The sequence below is a fragment of the Prinia subflava genome, chromosome 4 (genome assembly GCF_021018805.1).
Source record: "Prinia subflava isolate CZ2003 ecotype Zambia chromosome 4, Cam_Psub_1.2, whole genome shotgun sequence".
In the NCBI taxonomy this organism is placed as follows: Eukaryota; Metazoa; Chordata; class Aves; order Passeriformes; family Cisticolidae; genus Prinia; species Prinia subflava.
The window spans coordinates 12,208,026-12,222,149 of NC_086250.1; the positions used below are offsets into that span (position 1 = coordinate 12,208,026).

General features: G+C 42.5%; 1 protein-coding gene across 3 annotated transcripts in view; it reads left to right on the forward strand.

The window, feature by feature from the left end:
* Positions 1 to 14,124, forward strand: part of ITPR2 (inositol 1,4,5-trisphosphate receptor type 2) — a 243,137-nt gene that overhangs the window by 167,743 nt on the left and 61,270 nt on the right. For all 3 annotated transcript variants that reach the window (XM_063395504.1, XM_063395502.1, XM_063395503.1), the window contains 6 exons: positions 275 to 458; positions 1,063 to 1,319; positions 2,251 to 2,451; positions 4,397 to 4,507; positions 9,279 to 9,374; positions 10,541 to 10,660. In XM_063395504.1, the coding sequence (XP_063251574.1) occupies positions 275 to 458; positions 1,063 to 1,319; positions 2,251 to 2,451; positions 4,397 to 4,507; positions 9,279 to 9,374; positions 10,541 to 10,660 (969 nt within the window). The remainder of the gene's footprint in view (positions 1 to 274; positions 459 to 1,062; positions 1,320 to 2,250; positions 2,452 to 4,396; positions 4,508 to 9,278; positions 9,375 to 10,540; positions 10,661 to 14,124) is intronic.

Below are 14,124 nucleotides of genomic sequence, written 5' to 3' on the forward strand. Positions count from 1 at the left end.
AGAGTGTCACAAAGTAATTTAACTTCAAGTACAATATTGTGACATTTAAAAGACTGCAAATAGCACTGCTCACCATTTTACTAAAATTTTAAAACATTATCATCAGTCTTTGTTATGAGCCTTGTATATCACTTCGTGAAAGAACTGGTCAGGCAGTGGCCAACATTTGGTCTGTGTAAGTGATTATTCATCATTTGTTTCAGAAAAAAAAAATGTGCTTTTGTATTTCTTCTTCCTTAGAACATTGATATCTAAAGGGGGTTTTTTTTTGCAGTATTCGACTTACCAGCAACTAAAGGAGCAGAAGAAGTCAGAAAGGTTCTTTAAAGTGTTGTATGATCGCATGAAGGCGGCTCAGCAGGAGATCCGATCCACTGTGACTGTGAACACTATTGATTTGGGGAGCAAAAAGAAAGAGGATGACAGCGACCTCACCATATCTGTTCCCAAAAAGAGAGGTAAGGGGGGAGCAGGGCATTTTCCCTGGGAAAGAGGGGAGCAGGGCATTGTGTTGACACTGCATGTGCTGCACCACTGATGCTCTGCTGAGTTGATCAATAAGCTTTAATATTAATCATTGCCAGTTTGCATCTTTTACCTGGTTTTCTCTGAATTATGGTCCATCTCAGGTTGGCTACGAGGAATTAGCTTTAATGAAATCAGTGAAGCTCTGCTAGTTTGCATCAATAAAAGATATTGAGCCATATTTTTAGAGGAGCAGAAGCAGAGGCTGCTGCTATTGGGGATATTTCACAAGAGCAAGCACAGGAACTGATTTCCCACCCTGTGGTCTTCCCATTGTTCTCATCATTTATTGTATATGGGAGAGAAATAGTAGGGCTTTTTGTGTTAATGTTCTGTTTCAGTCTGGTTTGTGGTTTTTTTGGAACGTGCTATCCCTGCATGAATGTTGCTTTGATATTCTTTGTGAGTTGCCTAGAGGTCTTTGAAAAGTTAGGCACCAACAAAGAAAAAGTTGCATTCATTATTATTGTTTTCTTATTGTTTAATCAAATGGGGAGAAAGACTTTCAAAAATGAAGGAAAATTGTCTTGTTTTCAGTTAAGGATTCAACCCTGCATCTGAAAGAGGGAATGAAAGGACAGTTAACAGAAGCATCTTCTGCAACCTCCAAGGCTTACTCTGTGTACAGAAGGGAAATGGACCCAGAAATAGATCTGATGGGCTCGGGAGCAGATGCTGCAAATGCAGAAGAAAAGTCTGCAGAAGAAGCAATCATGAGCCCTGCCATTGCAATCATGCAGCCAATACTGAGATTTCTGCAGCTGCTGTGTGAGAACCACAACCGAGAGCTCCAGGTAAAGTGTTTTGAGCTGAGCTTTTATAGGGGTTATTAGAGGGGGGCTGCACCTTCCTAAGGGGAGAAAAACATGCCTGTGCCTGGCCCCTGTTACAGAATAGGGCTGTCTGAAATGTTGGGGTTTTGGTCCAAGGGATAAAATAACCCCTCTCAAGAACCATTTGGGTTCTGTGTTGGAGGAGTGCATGTTTATATCCTCAGAATTTCTTAGGGATCCCAGCACAGCCACATGGCACTGAGAAGGGTCTAAATGTCCCTGTTAGTAAAGTTCCTGTGCACAACTGGTGGATCACTTACCACAGACTTGAAAAGCACAGGAAGTTTCTAGGTACTGTCCTTTTCCCAAAGTATTACAATTGAAGGCTTTAAGATGCTCTGTGTGTCCCTGTTCTTTTGGTAGAAATTACTGTCCCCATAGCAACCTCTTCAAAGTGTATTTTCTGCAAATCCACCTCAGTGCTGTGGGCAGGAGCCTCCCTTCCAGCTGTGGCTGGGGTGGTTTGAGCTGAGCTCCACACTGTGCCACCAGACCTGCTCAGCTGTGGGGCAGCAGCTTCCAAGAGAAGAGCTGCAATGGGTGGGTGGGAGCAGATCTGCAGGACGTATAAAAGAGATTTAAGGCCAGTGCAGATGTTTGCCAAGTTCACTTTCCTAAGCCCTCCTTGCTCTATGATTTAATCAGATAATAGTTCTCAATTGCTGCATTAAGGCCTAATATATTTTCTATGGTAGTGCAGTGTACATTGGTACCTGAGACACTGTGGTCATATGGTTATAAATTGTATCCTTCAATGTTTTCATAAAAAAAGACTTTGTTTGCCTTGACTTCTCTCTTCTTTTTTTTTTCTTTTTTTTCTTTTTTTTTTTGTGTGTGTGTATATGTGTATTTGTGTGTGTCTCTGTGTCTGTTCCTTTCCTGCACCTACCAGAATTTTTTAAGACATCAAAACAATAAAACAAATTACAACCTCGTTTGTGAGACCCTTCAGTTTTTGGACTGCATCTGTGGGAGCACCACAGGTGGGCTGGGCTTACTGGGGCTTTACATCAATGAGAGGAACGTGGCTCTTGTCAACCAGACTCTGGAAAGCCTGACGGAATATTGCCAGGGCCCGTGCCATGAGAACCAGGTAGGGCTCAAGAACTGCTGGATGCAGAAGGCTGTACCTGAGTGTTGGTGTCTGGGTGCTTATCACAAACCTTCCAGTATTCCTGATAACAGAAATTCACTTGGAGCTGCTATGACTGGACTTAACATGCTTCAAGCTTTCATGAGGCCTGAGCAACCCTTTTAAGTCAGAATCCAAACCAGACTCTTCCTGCAGTAACTCTTCTTCCTCCCAGGGTTTGCAGTCCTTTTGGAAAGAGTTTCATGTTTTATGTTGCTCTGTCCATGGCTTTAACCTCACTTTGTGAGACTGGATTTGGAGTCACAGTTTTGGAAGTCCATTGCAAACACAGACTTATGTTCTTCATTTTCACACCATTTTGCCTTTGCTGGTCTTTATGCACCTTGCTAACATTTACTTTACTTTCTGCACATAACTGCCACAAAGTTTAACGTGCCCTCCTGCCATACCACCTAGCAGCATCTTTAATTATAATATCAGTAATGAACTGAATAAGACTAAAGACCATTTAGGTCTCCTGTGCCTTGCTCACTGCAGCCTTTTGAAGTCACACAGTTGTGATTTTTGGTAAAAGTCTCTTTAGTGCCGTGCTGAAGAGCTGTAGAAAGGTGAAGGATGTGATTACATGCTGCCATATTTGATCTGAAGAGAACTGCAGTAAAGTCGTCACAGTGGATGAAACTGCAAAATTTTTGCTATGGATTAGCAGTGGGAAAATTGTGGTGAGCAGAATTACAGAAGTAATCTGTTCTCTATGCTAGAAATAGCTGAAGAAATATGTGCAATATTAATACTTCTTTATTAATGTGCACCAACGAAATGTAAAGTGCTGTTACTGCCATTGCTGGTAATCAGCTGCCTTTAGTTAATATTTTAAAAACAAACAGAAATCCTTTAGTGGACTAAACTTTGAACAGTCATATTTAATCCAATTATGAATGGGAAAAACAACTGTAAAGAAAGTATAGCTACAGGACTGGAGATGAAAATAATGTCACAAGTTAATGTGTTCTCCAACAAAGTTACGTGAGAAGCACTGGAGGAACACTGATATGGAAGGGAATGATGAATTACACTTTATTACTTAGACCTATCTGCTGGGAAGTTACTCAGGATTTGAGTTACACTTGTTTACACCAACTAAGTCTAATTCAATATATTTCAGGGGCTCTGTGCTCCTGTTTTTATTTCCTCCCCCTCTGTCTTTCTGGAAGACTTTTCCTTTCCTATTGTCTCATAAACCTGCCAGAGGAAAAAGTGCCATAGGCTCTTGTATAGCTGACTCTTATGCACAAGGCCTAGAAGGTCCAGAACTCCAGCTGAGAAGACATTTGGGAAGTACCACTGGTCACAAACACAGTTTTGAATTCCGTATCCAGAAATACCCTTCTTTGCAGCACATGTCCAGATGCATGGAGAGAACTTTGATTTTCATGAATATTTTATGCTGTAACAGCAATATTAATGCTGGCTGCTGAGGGCAAATGAAGAATCTGAGCGTGCAAATTTGGTTGTGCCTGCAGTTGAGCTTGTCTTTTATGTCTGAGGCTGGCGTGTGCTCAGCTGAATCTGGCAGTGCTCCTGAGGGCTGCTGTCTGCAAGTTGTACCACTTGGTGCCAAGCCCTGCGGGATTCTCTGGGGGTAGATTTTAGCTTGCACCACCTTTTTTCCAGTTGGGTATTTCACTGCTGGCAATGTTTGGGTTAGTTCTGTACACACAAGTCTCCCCCAGCACTTCTTGTGGCTTGTTTTCAGGCTGTTCTGCTTTGGCTGAAAGGTTATCACTGTTGCAAGGTGTTTTAAGTTGTGGGTCCTTCTTTTGGAAATTTCCTGATGTGCATATTCTCTTCCTCTCTCTGGGTGTATTGTCTCCCTCTTTTTCCCACTCCTCCCCTCCCTTCCTTCTGCCCCTGCCCCATTCCCTTCTCTTCTCTTATTTTGCAGACATGCATAGCCACCCATGAGTCTAATGGGATTGATATTATAATTGCTCTCATCTTGAATGACATAAACCCTCTTGGCAAATACTGCATGGACTTGGTGCTTCAGCTCAAGGTACAGTATATGTAAATTTGTTTATTTGAATTTGGGTAGCAACAGAAGACATACCTATGGGAGAGCTCTAGGCAGCCTGACATTTACTTAATCTTACCATAGCACAATATACACAGAAGCCTTAAAAAAAAAAAAAAAAACTTGCAAAAGAGTTCATCTCAGCTTCTGAATCCTTATCAGGCCCTCTGCCACAGGCCTTTTGACCCACTGCTGTGTTTGGAACTATGTCCTCAGCTTTTTTTTTTTAAAAATCCCATCAGTCAGGCATGATACAGCTAGCATGAAAAGTCTGTATTGTGGATGTGAAATCTCTCCAGAGGGATAAATAGCCACACCGTACAGACATGCAACAAGTCAGGCATTCTCTCTACATACCGAACTCTTAAAAACTATTTGAGAAGAAAATGCTGTGAGAAAGAATAATACATCAGATGACCTGCAATGTCAAATAAAGTTGAAAACAAGGTTCAAGTAAATTGTACTTTATTTCCCTTCTCAGTGTCCTCTGAGGGGAAACACAAAGTGTAGAGTGTGAGGGCAAAGCCTGGAGTGGGAGGGCTTGTAATGTAATTTTGTTGTGTATTCTGGGGAGAGCTGGACAGGCTCGTAGATAAGTTTCTCCTGTCTGTGTGCCAGTGCATGCAGAGGGGAGCTCTGCAGTTGTACTCTCTGCCAAGCAGGGTAGACTCTGTCCAGGAGGAGCCCTGGGTTATTGCCTTTTCTTGCCTCCCAAATTAAGTATTTCCATTGCAGATGGTCTGTTTCCTCCCCAAACCAGCAAATACTTTGTGGTAGCTGCATTGCATCATGTTGGCAATGTTATACATGTCTAATAAAATAATTAATATAGCTATATATCATGTACAATGAAACATTGAATCAACAGTGCCTTACATATGATTTTAATAACTGTAATTACATTTTTGAATGGCAATGTAATTCAGACCCCCCTCTAGCAAAACACTTAGGCAGACATTTAACTTTGAACATGCAGACAGTTCTTTTGAAGTCCAAATTTCAGTCTCTGTAAAGATGTAGCTGTGTTCACTCCAGTGCCATTTTGATTTATCATTGTCATGAGGCTAGCAAATGCTTGTAGAACAGCTCTTCTGTGTAGTAACCAAAAACTGAGTTCAGACACACCTCTGCAAGGACCAGTGTGACCCTGTTCACAGGAGGCTGGCTGTGCTCAGACTCACTCAATTGGCAAAAACTGTGGTGAATGATCACAGAGGTTTAGACTGTGGAAATGATTCAGATTTTGCAGAATCGCAGAGTCATTTGCTTTAGTAGGGATGTCTCGAGGTCAGCTCGTCCAAGCCCTCTGCTCAGGCAGGATCAGCTAGAGCAGGTTTCTCAGGACCACAGGACCTGTCTGGCTGAATATCTCCACAGCTGGAAACTCCACAACCATTTTGGGCAGCCTATCCCACTGTTTGATCCCTCTCACAGTTTAAAAGTGTTTTCTTGTGTGTAGATAGAATTTAATGGGTATTTTATTTTGTCTCTTTTTTTCCCCCTCTTACTGGATACTGCAGAGAGGGGCCTGGCACCTTCTTCTGCATTTCCTCCCACCAGGTATTTATGCACATTGATAGGATCCATCTAAGCCATTCGTCCAGGCTGAACAGTCACAACTTTCTGTGTCTCCTTAAATGAAAAATGCTCCATTCCCTTCATCATTTTTATGGCTTTTTCTAGACCCATTCCATTATGTTCATGTCACTTTTGTACTAGAACTGGACATGTTGCTGGGCAAGTTGTGATCTCAAGAATTGGATCCAAATTAAAAAGTTGCTGGTTTTGATTTTGAGTGGCAACACATTGAAATAATAAAGCAATGAGTTTACCAAGTAATGTTTAACACTGACACTCTGTCAGTGTTCATAGGCAACTTTGAAGTCGCAAATACATAAATTTTGCAGTGAAAATACAGAATTCAAAGTATACAGGCCCATACATTTACACTTACAAACAAGCTCAGACACTGTTTTCAGGGAACATTGTGCATTGAACTTACACCCTCCAACCAAAGGAAAGGCAATGCCGTTACCTTTTCCCATGCCATCTTAATTTAGCTTGTTTTGCACATAGTTTTTGACGTGGTATTTAATTACATCTTCATGCATTATATTTTCCAGTGGACTCCCATGTAATTTAGTGAGCAGAGCAGGCAGTGTCCACTGCGTGCACAGATGGCCAGTGTTCTATTCTGCCTCTTTTTATTTCAAATGTGACCCCCTGGCCTTCCTTACTGACCAGTGTGTAAGCTCTGGCACACAGTAAGAGCTCAATATCTGCCACATCTGTGACAGGATGAAGAGACATTGTCATTCAAAGGGTACAGAGAGTCTTAAGAAAAGTGTCTTCTTTTTTCCCCTCATAGCTGCATCTAGTTGCTCCACTCACTAATTTGTTTTTCCAAAATTTTTATGAGGAGATGAGATGAGAGCCCAAGTAAAGATGAAATGAAGAGTAGAAGGGCTTTGGGCTGTGCTGGTTTTTAGCACCTGAAAACTGATTTTTCACCTTCTCAGTGTGTTATGAACTTTGTGCTGTATTTTTCAAGTGATGGATATCTTTTCCTTACTGATGTTTGGGATTAGAAATCAGATCCTAGGCTCTCCAACTGTGCAGAAATACACAGCCAAATAACCATCTCAAATGCCTGCTGCAGTTCTAGGCCATGGCAAGGCACTTTTGCTGGGTCAGTAGTGAGAAGCTGGCTATTGATGACACCAAGTCCTACCTACCCTCTACCTTTCCCAGCTTCCTGGAAGCTGCAGCAGGCTTCTGTCCATCCCTGGGGCTGCCTGCACTGGAAAAAAGCTTCAAAGTCCTCCTCAGCCATGAGTGAGTGGACTGATGCCTTCCTCCTGTTTCCTCCCTTTCCTTACCAAGCTACCTGGGAGCCTCTCGTGGCCCCTTCCCTCCTCCTCAGTTTGAGATCTTACCAGTGCTGCCACTACTGACTTGGTCGCCACTGTAAGGGAAGTCTGCAGCAGAAAAGGAAGCATGCTGCTTTTCAGAGAATCATCCTGTTAGGAATCCTCATCAAAATGCTGCCCTCTCCCTCCCCCTGTTCTCGTTCACTGCGCACATTAAACGTCTGCACTGTTGGTCGCAGGGTGAAGAGTCTGACTAGACCGTTCCCATGGATGGTCCTGATTTGATTTGGGAACAGAAGGAAAGGGACATGGCAAAAATCATCTGGAGTGCTGTTCTCCATGAGCCAGTCCCAGTTAGATCTTTTCTTCTCATCTCTTGTTCCTTATCTCATGCCCAGGCTTCTCTGTCCTGGCTTCTGTCTCTGTTCCCAGTCTCTTCTCCCAGAAGTTTCTAATTCCCCAGTTAAGTCTTCATTCTAATCTACTCTTCTTCCATTTACCTTCAGTATCATCCTTCAGTCCTCCAGTCAGAGGTGTTTAATCCTCAGCCTAACACTGCCCTGAGCAAGCTGCTTTGAGCAGGGGCTGGACTGCTGGAGTCTTAGTTCCGAGGGCAGCCTTTAGTGTGTGGTTTTATGATCCAACCTGCACAGTTTTGTGATTCTGTGCTCACCAGGAATAACCCCTGTGGGCTTTTAGCTGTGAAATTAGTGTGTTTCTGCTCTATAATACTCAAATTGTAATTTACGAAATGCTTCTGAGTTGGACAAGTTTGACTGGGAGATGACAATTTGTGTGATTGTTCTGTGGCCTCTAGTGCTACATATTTTCAGCTCTATCATCAAAACTTGGAGATACAAAGGCTGCTTAAAACACAAATTACTTGAACATGTAGGGAGTAACATCTCTCTTTTTGCCCTGGTCCCAAAAGCAGATGAACCCTTTTCCTCTGAAACTACCCATGCCAATTACCTGAGGCACACTGGAGAAATCTTGTCTGGAATAGTTGATAATGGCAATAAGCAGCTCAGAATGAGGCTGTAGAGTGGGTTGGCAATTTTTCTGGCCCTTACCTCTTCCCTTGGGACTGCCTCCTGCTTCCAAGTGTTCCAACAGCTCAGTGTGTAACAGGGAATGATGGGGATGCTGTGACAGGTCACCTGAGGCAACCCTGCTCTGCCAGGAAGCAGCCAAAGCTCCAGAACTGTTCTTCCTCTCCACTTCAGCTGATTCAGCTGGAAGACAGGCAGGTCTCTGAAATCTGAGGCACCACTGGGCTACCGTGGCTAAAGCTCACGCTGTGTGATCCTGAGGAGCGGTCTTGGTGAAAAGCAGCCAGTTGGCAAAGCAAAGATTGTCTTTATATATTCCCCCAGGAATATTTAGCAGTGAAACAAAGTCTCGGAAGTGTATGAAAACAGTTTATTTTACAGCTTTTCAAATAATAACCAGTTGGACTTCATAAAAACCAAAGGGGAAGGAAACCTGCCTTAATGATAAAACCTTTTATGTGATATGTTTTGTAATTACCTCTGTTGAGACTCATTTCAACAGAAAGCCAAGGCAAAAATTGCTAGGTGGGCAATAAGGAAAGGAAATGGAATTTAACTTCTTGTGCACAGTCTGCAGCAGCACTGTATTTAAGTCAAATATTTTTCAGTGTTTAAAATTTTCCTTCCAGTATAGTGCACAGAGTTAGTGTTACAGTATGCTGACGTTAAAAAAAACCCTATTAAATATTTCAGTAAAATAAAAGATGCAAATGGTTGAAAATCTTATCCACTAAAAAAGTGGTCCTCATAATCTCAATTAAAACAAATGCAAGGGTCATTAATCCATGAAAGAGAGTTAAAATTTGCATTAATTTGGTTTTGTATCTCTAGAACAATGCCTCCAAGCTTCTGCTGGCTATTATGGAAAGCAGGCAAGACAGTGAGAATGCGGAAAGAATCCTTTTCAACATGAGACCAAGAGAACTGGTGAGAAAACTTGTGAATATTCATAAATCTTTTGGCTGAAAAAAAATCTGTCATTAAAACATTTTAAAAATGATCTGTATCCAAGCTGAGAAGTGTTGGCAGCGTATGGTGGCACAATGTATCAGGATAGTACTAATTCACAAAAAGTACTTTAAAAGGATCAAGCATGCATGATTTCAGTCTTTACGACTTCATTATTTTTATCCGTTCCAAGCACTTTTCTGTAATTGTTTCCTAACTAAATTATCATATTCTGGTAGACTGTCTTCAAGTGCAGTTTGTCAGGGGCTGGCAAATTAAGCTTGTACAGTTTGTGAAGCAGTGCTAACAGAAATGTGTGTGTAGACACAGAATATATTTAATATACATGTATGTTATTTATTTATGTCTCATGAACAAAGAGAGCTCCAAGCAGTGGTTGCTGTGTTTTGGAACAACCCTGATGTTTATGGAGGTCTCCAGGAACTTTAAATGGGTTGGAAATCTGGGGAACTCATTTCCAATACGACTTGACTGTGTAACAACAGAGACTGAGCAATCTGAGAATTCTTGATGGATTCTGGGGAAGATTCTGGGGGCATCATCCCTACCCTCAGGCAGAGTCCCATGCCTGCTGCTTTCAGGGCATCACCACTAAGATGGCATCTCAGCAGGACGAGGCCATCCCTAGGGTACAACCTCAGGATCAGGCCTTGTGTGGGGAACCCTATGGTGGTCCTGTAAGAGGCTTTTGAATATTTGGAATTTCCCCAGCACCCTGCCCAGATCTTCCTTTCCTTTTTGGTTTAGATGTGTTTTTTCCTGTGAAATTGTCTGACCTGCCCTGGCAAGAGGAAGATCATGGCTGCACTCTAAGTGCTGCACAACACTCCCTGCCATATCTAGGCCTGTTTTAGAAGCATTTGTGACAATACCTGCTCACAAAGGCTCAGCATTCCTGTTCCTTCCTCATGGCTGCTGATGAAAAATGTGGTAGTTTGGAGCTTCATAAATCCTTCAAGCTTGTCTTTATTCAGACAGTGTTTCTCAGGCTGCTCGCTCTTGTTGCAGAACTGCAGGGCACCCATCCAGGCTGGAGCTGAACAAAGTGGCTGTGTTCAAACACAGTGTGTTTTCCCCAAGAACCACATTTATTTCATCTCTCCCTGGCTGGGTTTGTGTTGCAGGTGGATGTGATGAAGAATGCCTACAACCAAGGTCTGGAATGCGACCACGAGGAGGAGAATGGAGATGATGGCATCTCCCCAAAAGATGTTGGCCATAATATCTATATTTTGGCACATCAGGTATGTCTTGTTTTGTGATGGCCCCCAGAAAAGCATTACGTGGTTGAACTCTACATTGTCACAGGTGGAGTCATGCACGTCAGTGGTAAGAGAGAAATAACAATGTGTTTATTGATAAAAACCAAAGTTTGATAGCAGAGGTGACAGTGGGTTAACAAGGTTCAGTGGCAAGGCACACTTGATTGTTTACTGCATACAGGACAGGCTCAGCCAGCAGTGTGAGGGAGACCCTCCCTCCTGAGTCATGATGTTAAGGAGGGATCTCCTTGCATTCTAAACTCCTTCTCAGAGGGGAGTTTAGGTGCAGCTGGATCCAGACTTAGTCCCAGATTTGCCCAACAGTTTATGTCTGAAGGTTTATCTGCACATGATCAACCCTTTATATCATTTAGCCATCAAGATTTCAGAGTTTAGCATGCTCTTACCCACTTACCAAGAGTCTCTTGTGGTAAGGAATCCTTCAGTCTTGATGAGCAACCTTGAGAGCCATCCGCTGCCCAAGGGGTGATGGTCCTCTCACTGAGGAGAAATTTCACACAATTTGTTATTTGTGTGAAATAGCAATGTAGAGCAAAACGGTGACTGTCCACTTAGCTCTGTCTTCTTTTAACATTGACAAATCATTTATATCAATCAAGTAACTGTGTTCCCATTATTGGTGTATTCATAATAGTGCCTTCAGTTGTGATACCAAGTGAACTTGATTTCAGAAGACTCCTATTATTTTAGATATATTACTTTGCCAATAAGAATAATTGGGCCTTTTCACTGCTTTCTCCTTTCAAATTATGCTGTAGTGCCCTCAAGCTTTTTTCTGATCACTTTTACTTCTCTACTGGTAAAGGTAGAATGTACACTGAAGGTTGTTATTTAATGGGCTATTTATTCTTCAGAGTAGCTGGTGTCAAAAATAGTTTATCTTTCAATTATGTTCAGAGTATTGAAAAGTTTTTTTGTAATTGAAAGAGTAAGGACCATGAATTTCTTGGCTATGTCATAAACTACAGCATTTGATATTTCATGTAAGAGCCAAATTTAAAAAAATATTTTTCCCTAAGTAAAAGGGATGGGGATAAGGGAGTGTTCCTCATTCATAATGTTTATTAAGTATTGTTAGGAATTAAACACTTAGTGGAAAAAAAAGAAAAGAAAACAATATATAGTTAAAGTAGTATTATGCAATGTTTCTTTCAAGCAAGGAATGCAAAAAAGCAGTTACTGAGTTATGCTGGTGTGCTCCCATCACATTTAAATAAGTAGGTATTGTTACTGTGTTGCTGATGGTGTGGCTGACCATGTTCTACTCTCCTGCTGTGTGTGGGGTTGTTCCTAAGGTACCCATCAGAGATGACAGTATTTTTAGAAAGCATCTGCAGCTCCTTACCTTGTCTGTATATAATCCTTGTCTGAATGCTTATGATGAAAATTTAAATGCCTGCCAAATCGAAATGTTGGTGTTTTCTGTCTTCTGCCTACAGTTTGTGTTAAATTACTTAACAAGGTCTGTGACATGGAAAATATGGTTGGGGGGGTGGGATAGAGGCCTAAAGCTGTATGTGAAATATCTGCTGGGGTCATTTTACACAAGAGGTCACTGCCAGGGGTACCCCAGCTGGCTGAGGTGTAGGTTAAGCTCTGTCCCTAGGTTCATATCCACAGTGCTGGAGAGGTCCATGGTGCCACTCCACAGCTATTCCTGATCCATAGCTGATGTTTCAGTTGCATAAGGGTGGATATTTTTACAGCAACGTACTGAGCTCCTTCCTGTTCTGTAAAATTAAATGTCATGATTGGCTCTGTATGCTGTAAAAATATCCATCTTTTTACAAAAAAAAAAAAAAAAAAAAGAGAAAGAAAAGGGCTGTTTTCTTTTTCTTGCATTTCTGTAACATAGTACGGGTGTTTACAATAGCTTTGCACCCATGTCAAGCCCCATATCAAAACAAAGCAATGCAAGGACAGGGAATTTGGGGCCTTTCTGTGTCCTCTGCTAATGAAAGGCTACAGTTCTTGGCACAGACCTGCTGATCTTTGACCCCAAACTTCTTCCATGTGTGCCCTTTTTGCTCGCCCTGGGATGGGCAGGATATGAGCATGGACCCTTGTCAGTAAGGCCATTGTTGCTGTGTTCCCTTGCTGGCCTCAGTCTCCAAACACCCTCTGCTTTGCTGTCAGAGTGTCTTTTGGTGCCTGGACCTTCTGCTGGGCTTAGCTGACCCCATTTATGTAATATTTCTTTGCTGTGGCCGTTCATGTGACTCACCTTTTTCCTACAACCAGTGTGGCTCTTCGGTCACTTTCCTTACACTTCCTGGTCACCACTTGCTCTAGTTACAGCTTTTTGGTCCCTGTGTAATAGCAGAATCAAGACTGAGAGTTCCCCTTTTTGCTGTTCCAGCCCTCAAACACAGACAGTTTATTTTGGGGAGCTCCGACTTTCAGTTTTTGTCGTTGCGCTCTTCAGGGCAATGCTGGGTTCTGCATTTTGCCACCACTGCATCCTTCCTTGCCCTTCCTGTGGTTGATTTTACCAGAAGCATGAGGCATTCTTGTAAATGTTTGACCCACAGTGCATAGAAAGTTGTACATGTGTCACAAGCAAGGCTGAGATTTCTGTTAGTAAATCTTCCTCCAGCCCCTGCCCTAAATGTGCACATTGTGCACACACAGAGGAGTGTGGGCACAGGAGCTGTGTCATGCCAGTGATCACACGTCTTCCACATGTTTCTTTGTCCTCTCTTTCCTTTATTTCTTCATCTTCCTCCAGCGTGCCACGTGCCATGGCTGTGCTGCTTCCCCTGCACTGACCCCTGGCTGTCTGGACACTGCTGCTCCTCACTTTTCCTGCTCCTTGATGAGCAAAGGGGAGAAGGGAGGGCCACTGGGCAGGAAAGCAGAAAGCAGAACTGAGCTGTCCATGAGGAGCTGCCCTGAGCTGCAGTCCTACTCTGAGCCTGGTTTTGTGGCTCCTTCCAGATGTGGCTCTTCTACTGCTGCTTGTGGAGCAGTGACACGAACTGGTGCTCGAGGTCACATCCTGGAAAAACAAGCCTGTTATTGGTAGGTAGAAAGGGTTCACAATTTTCCTGAAGATCCACGGAGGAAATTCTGTTTTCTTCCTGTGGTTCAAATGTCAAGCCTCGACCTTGCTAATTCCTTGCAGTAGTCTCGCCTGAGTGCCAGAGGTGTGTTATGGACAGTTCCATCACCTCTTACACCACATCTCTTCCAGCCTCAGTCAATAAGTATGGTATTTTTACTGCTGTCCTCTTAAGAGATTGTGTTAAAGCTGGTCACACTTTGTTTTACAAGGTTAGTAAGGCTGTCCCTGAAGAGACTTCATCTTGATGTGATGTCCCTGTAGGAAATTACGAAAGCTTTTGACACAGCAGCACAAAAAAAAGTTTCATTCTTGCTCCTTATCTGCAGAAGCATTAGTGTAGGAGAATTAAGTTTTTAAATGG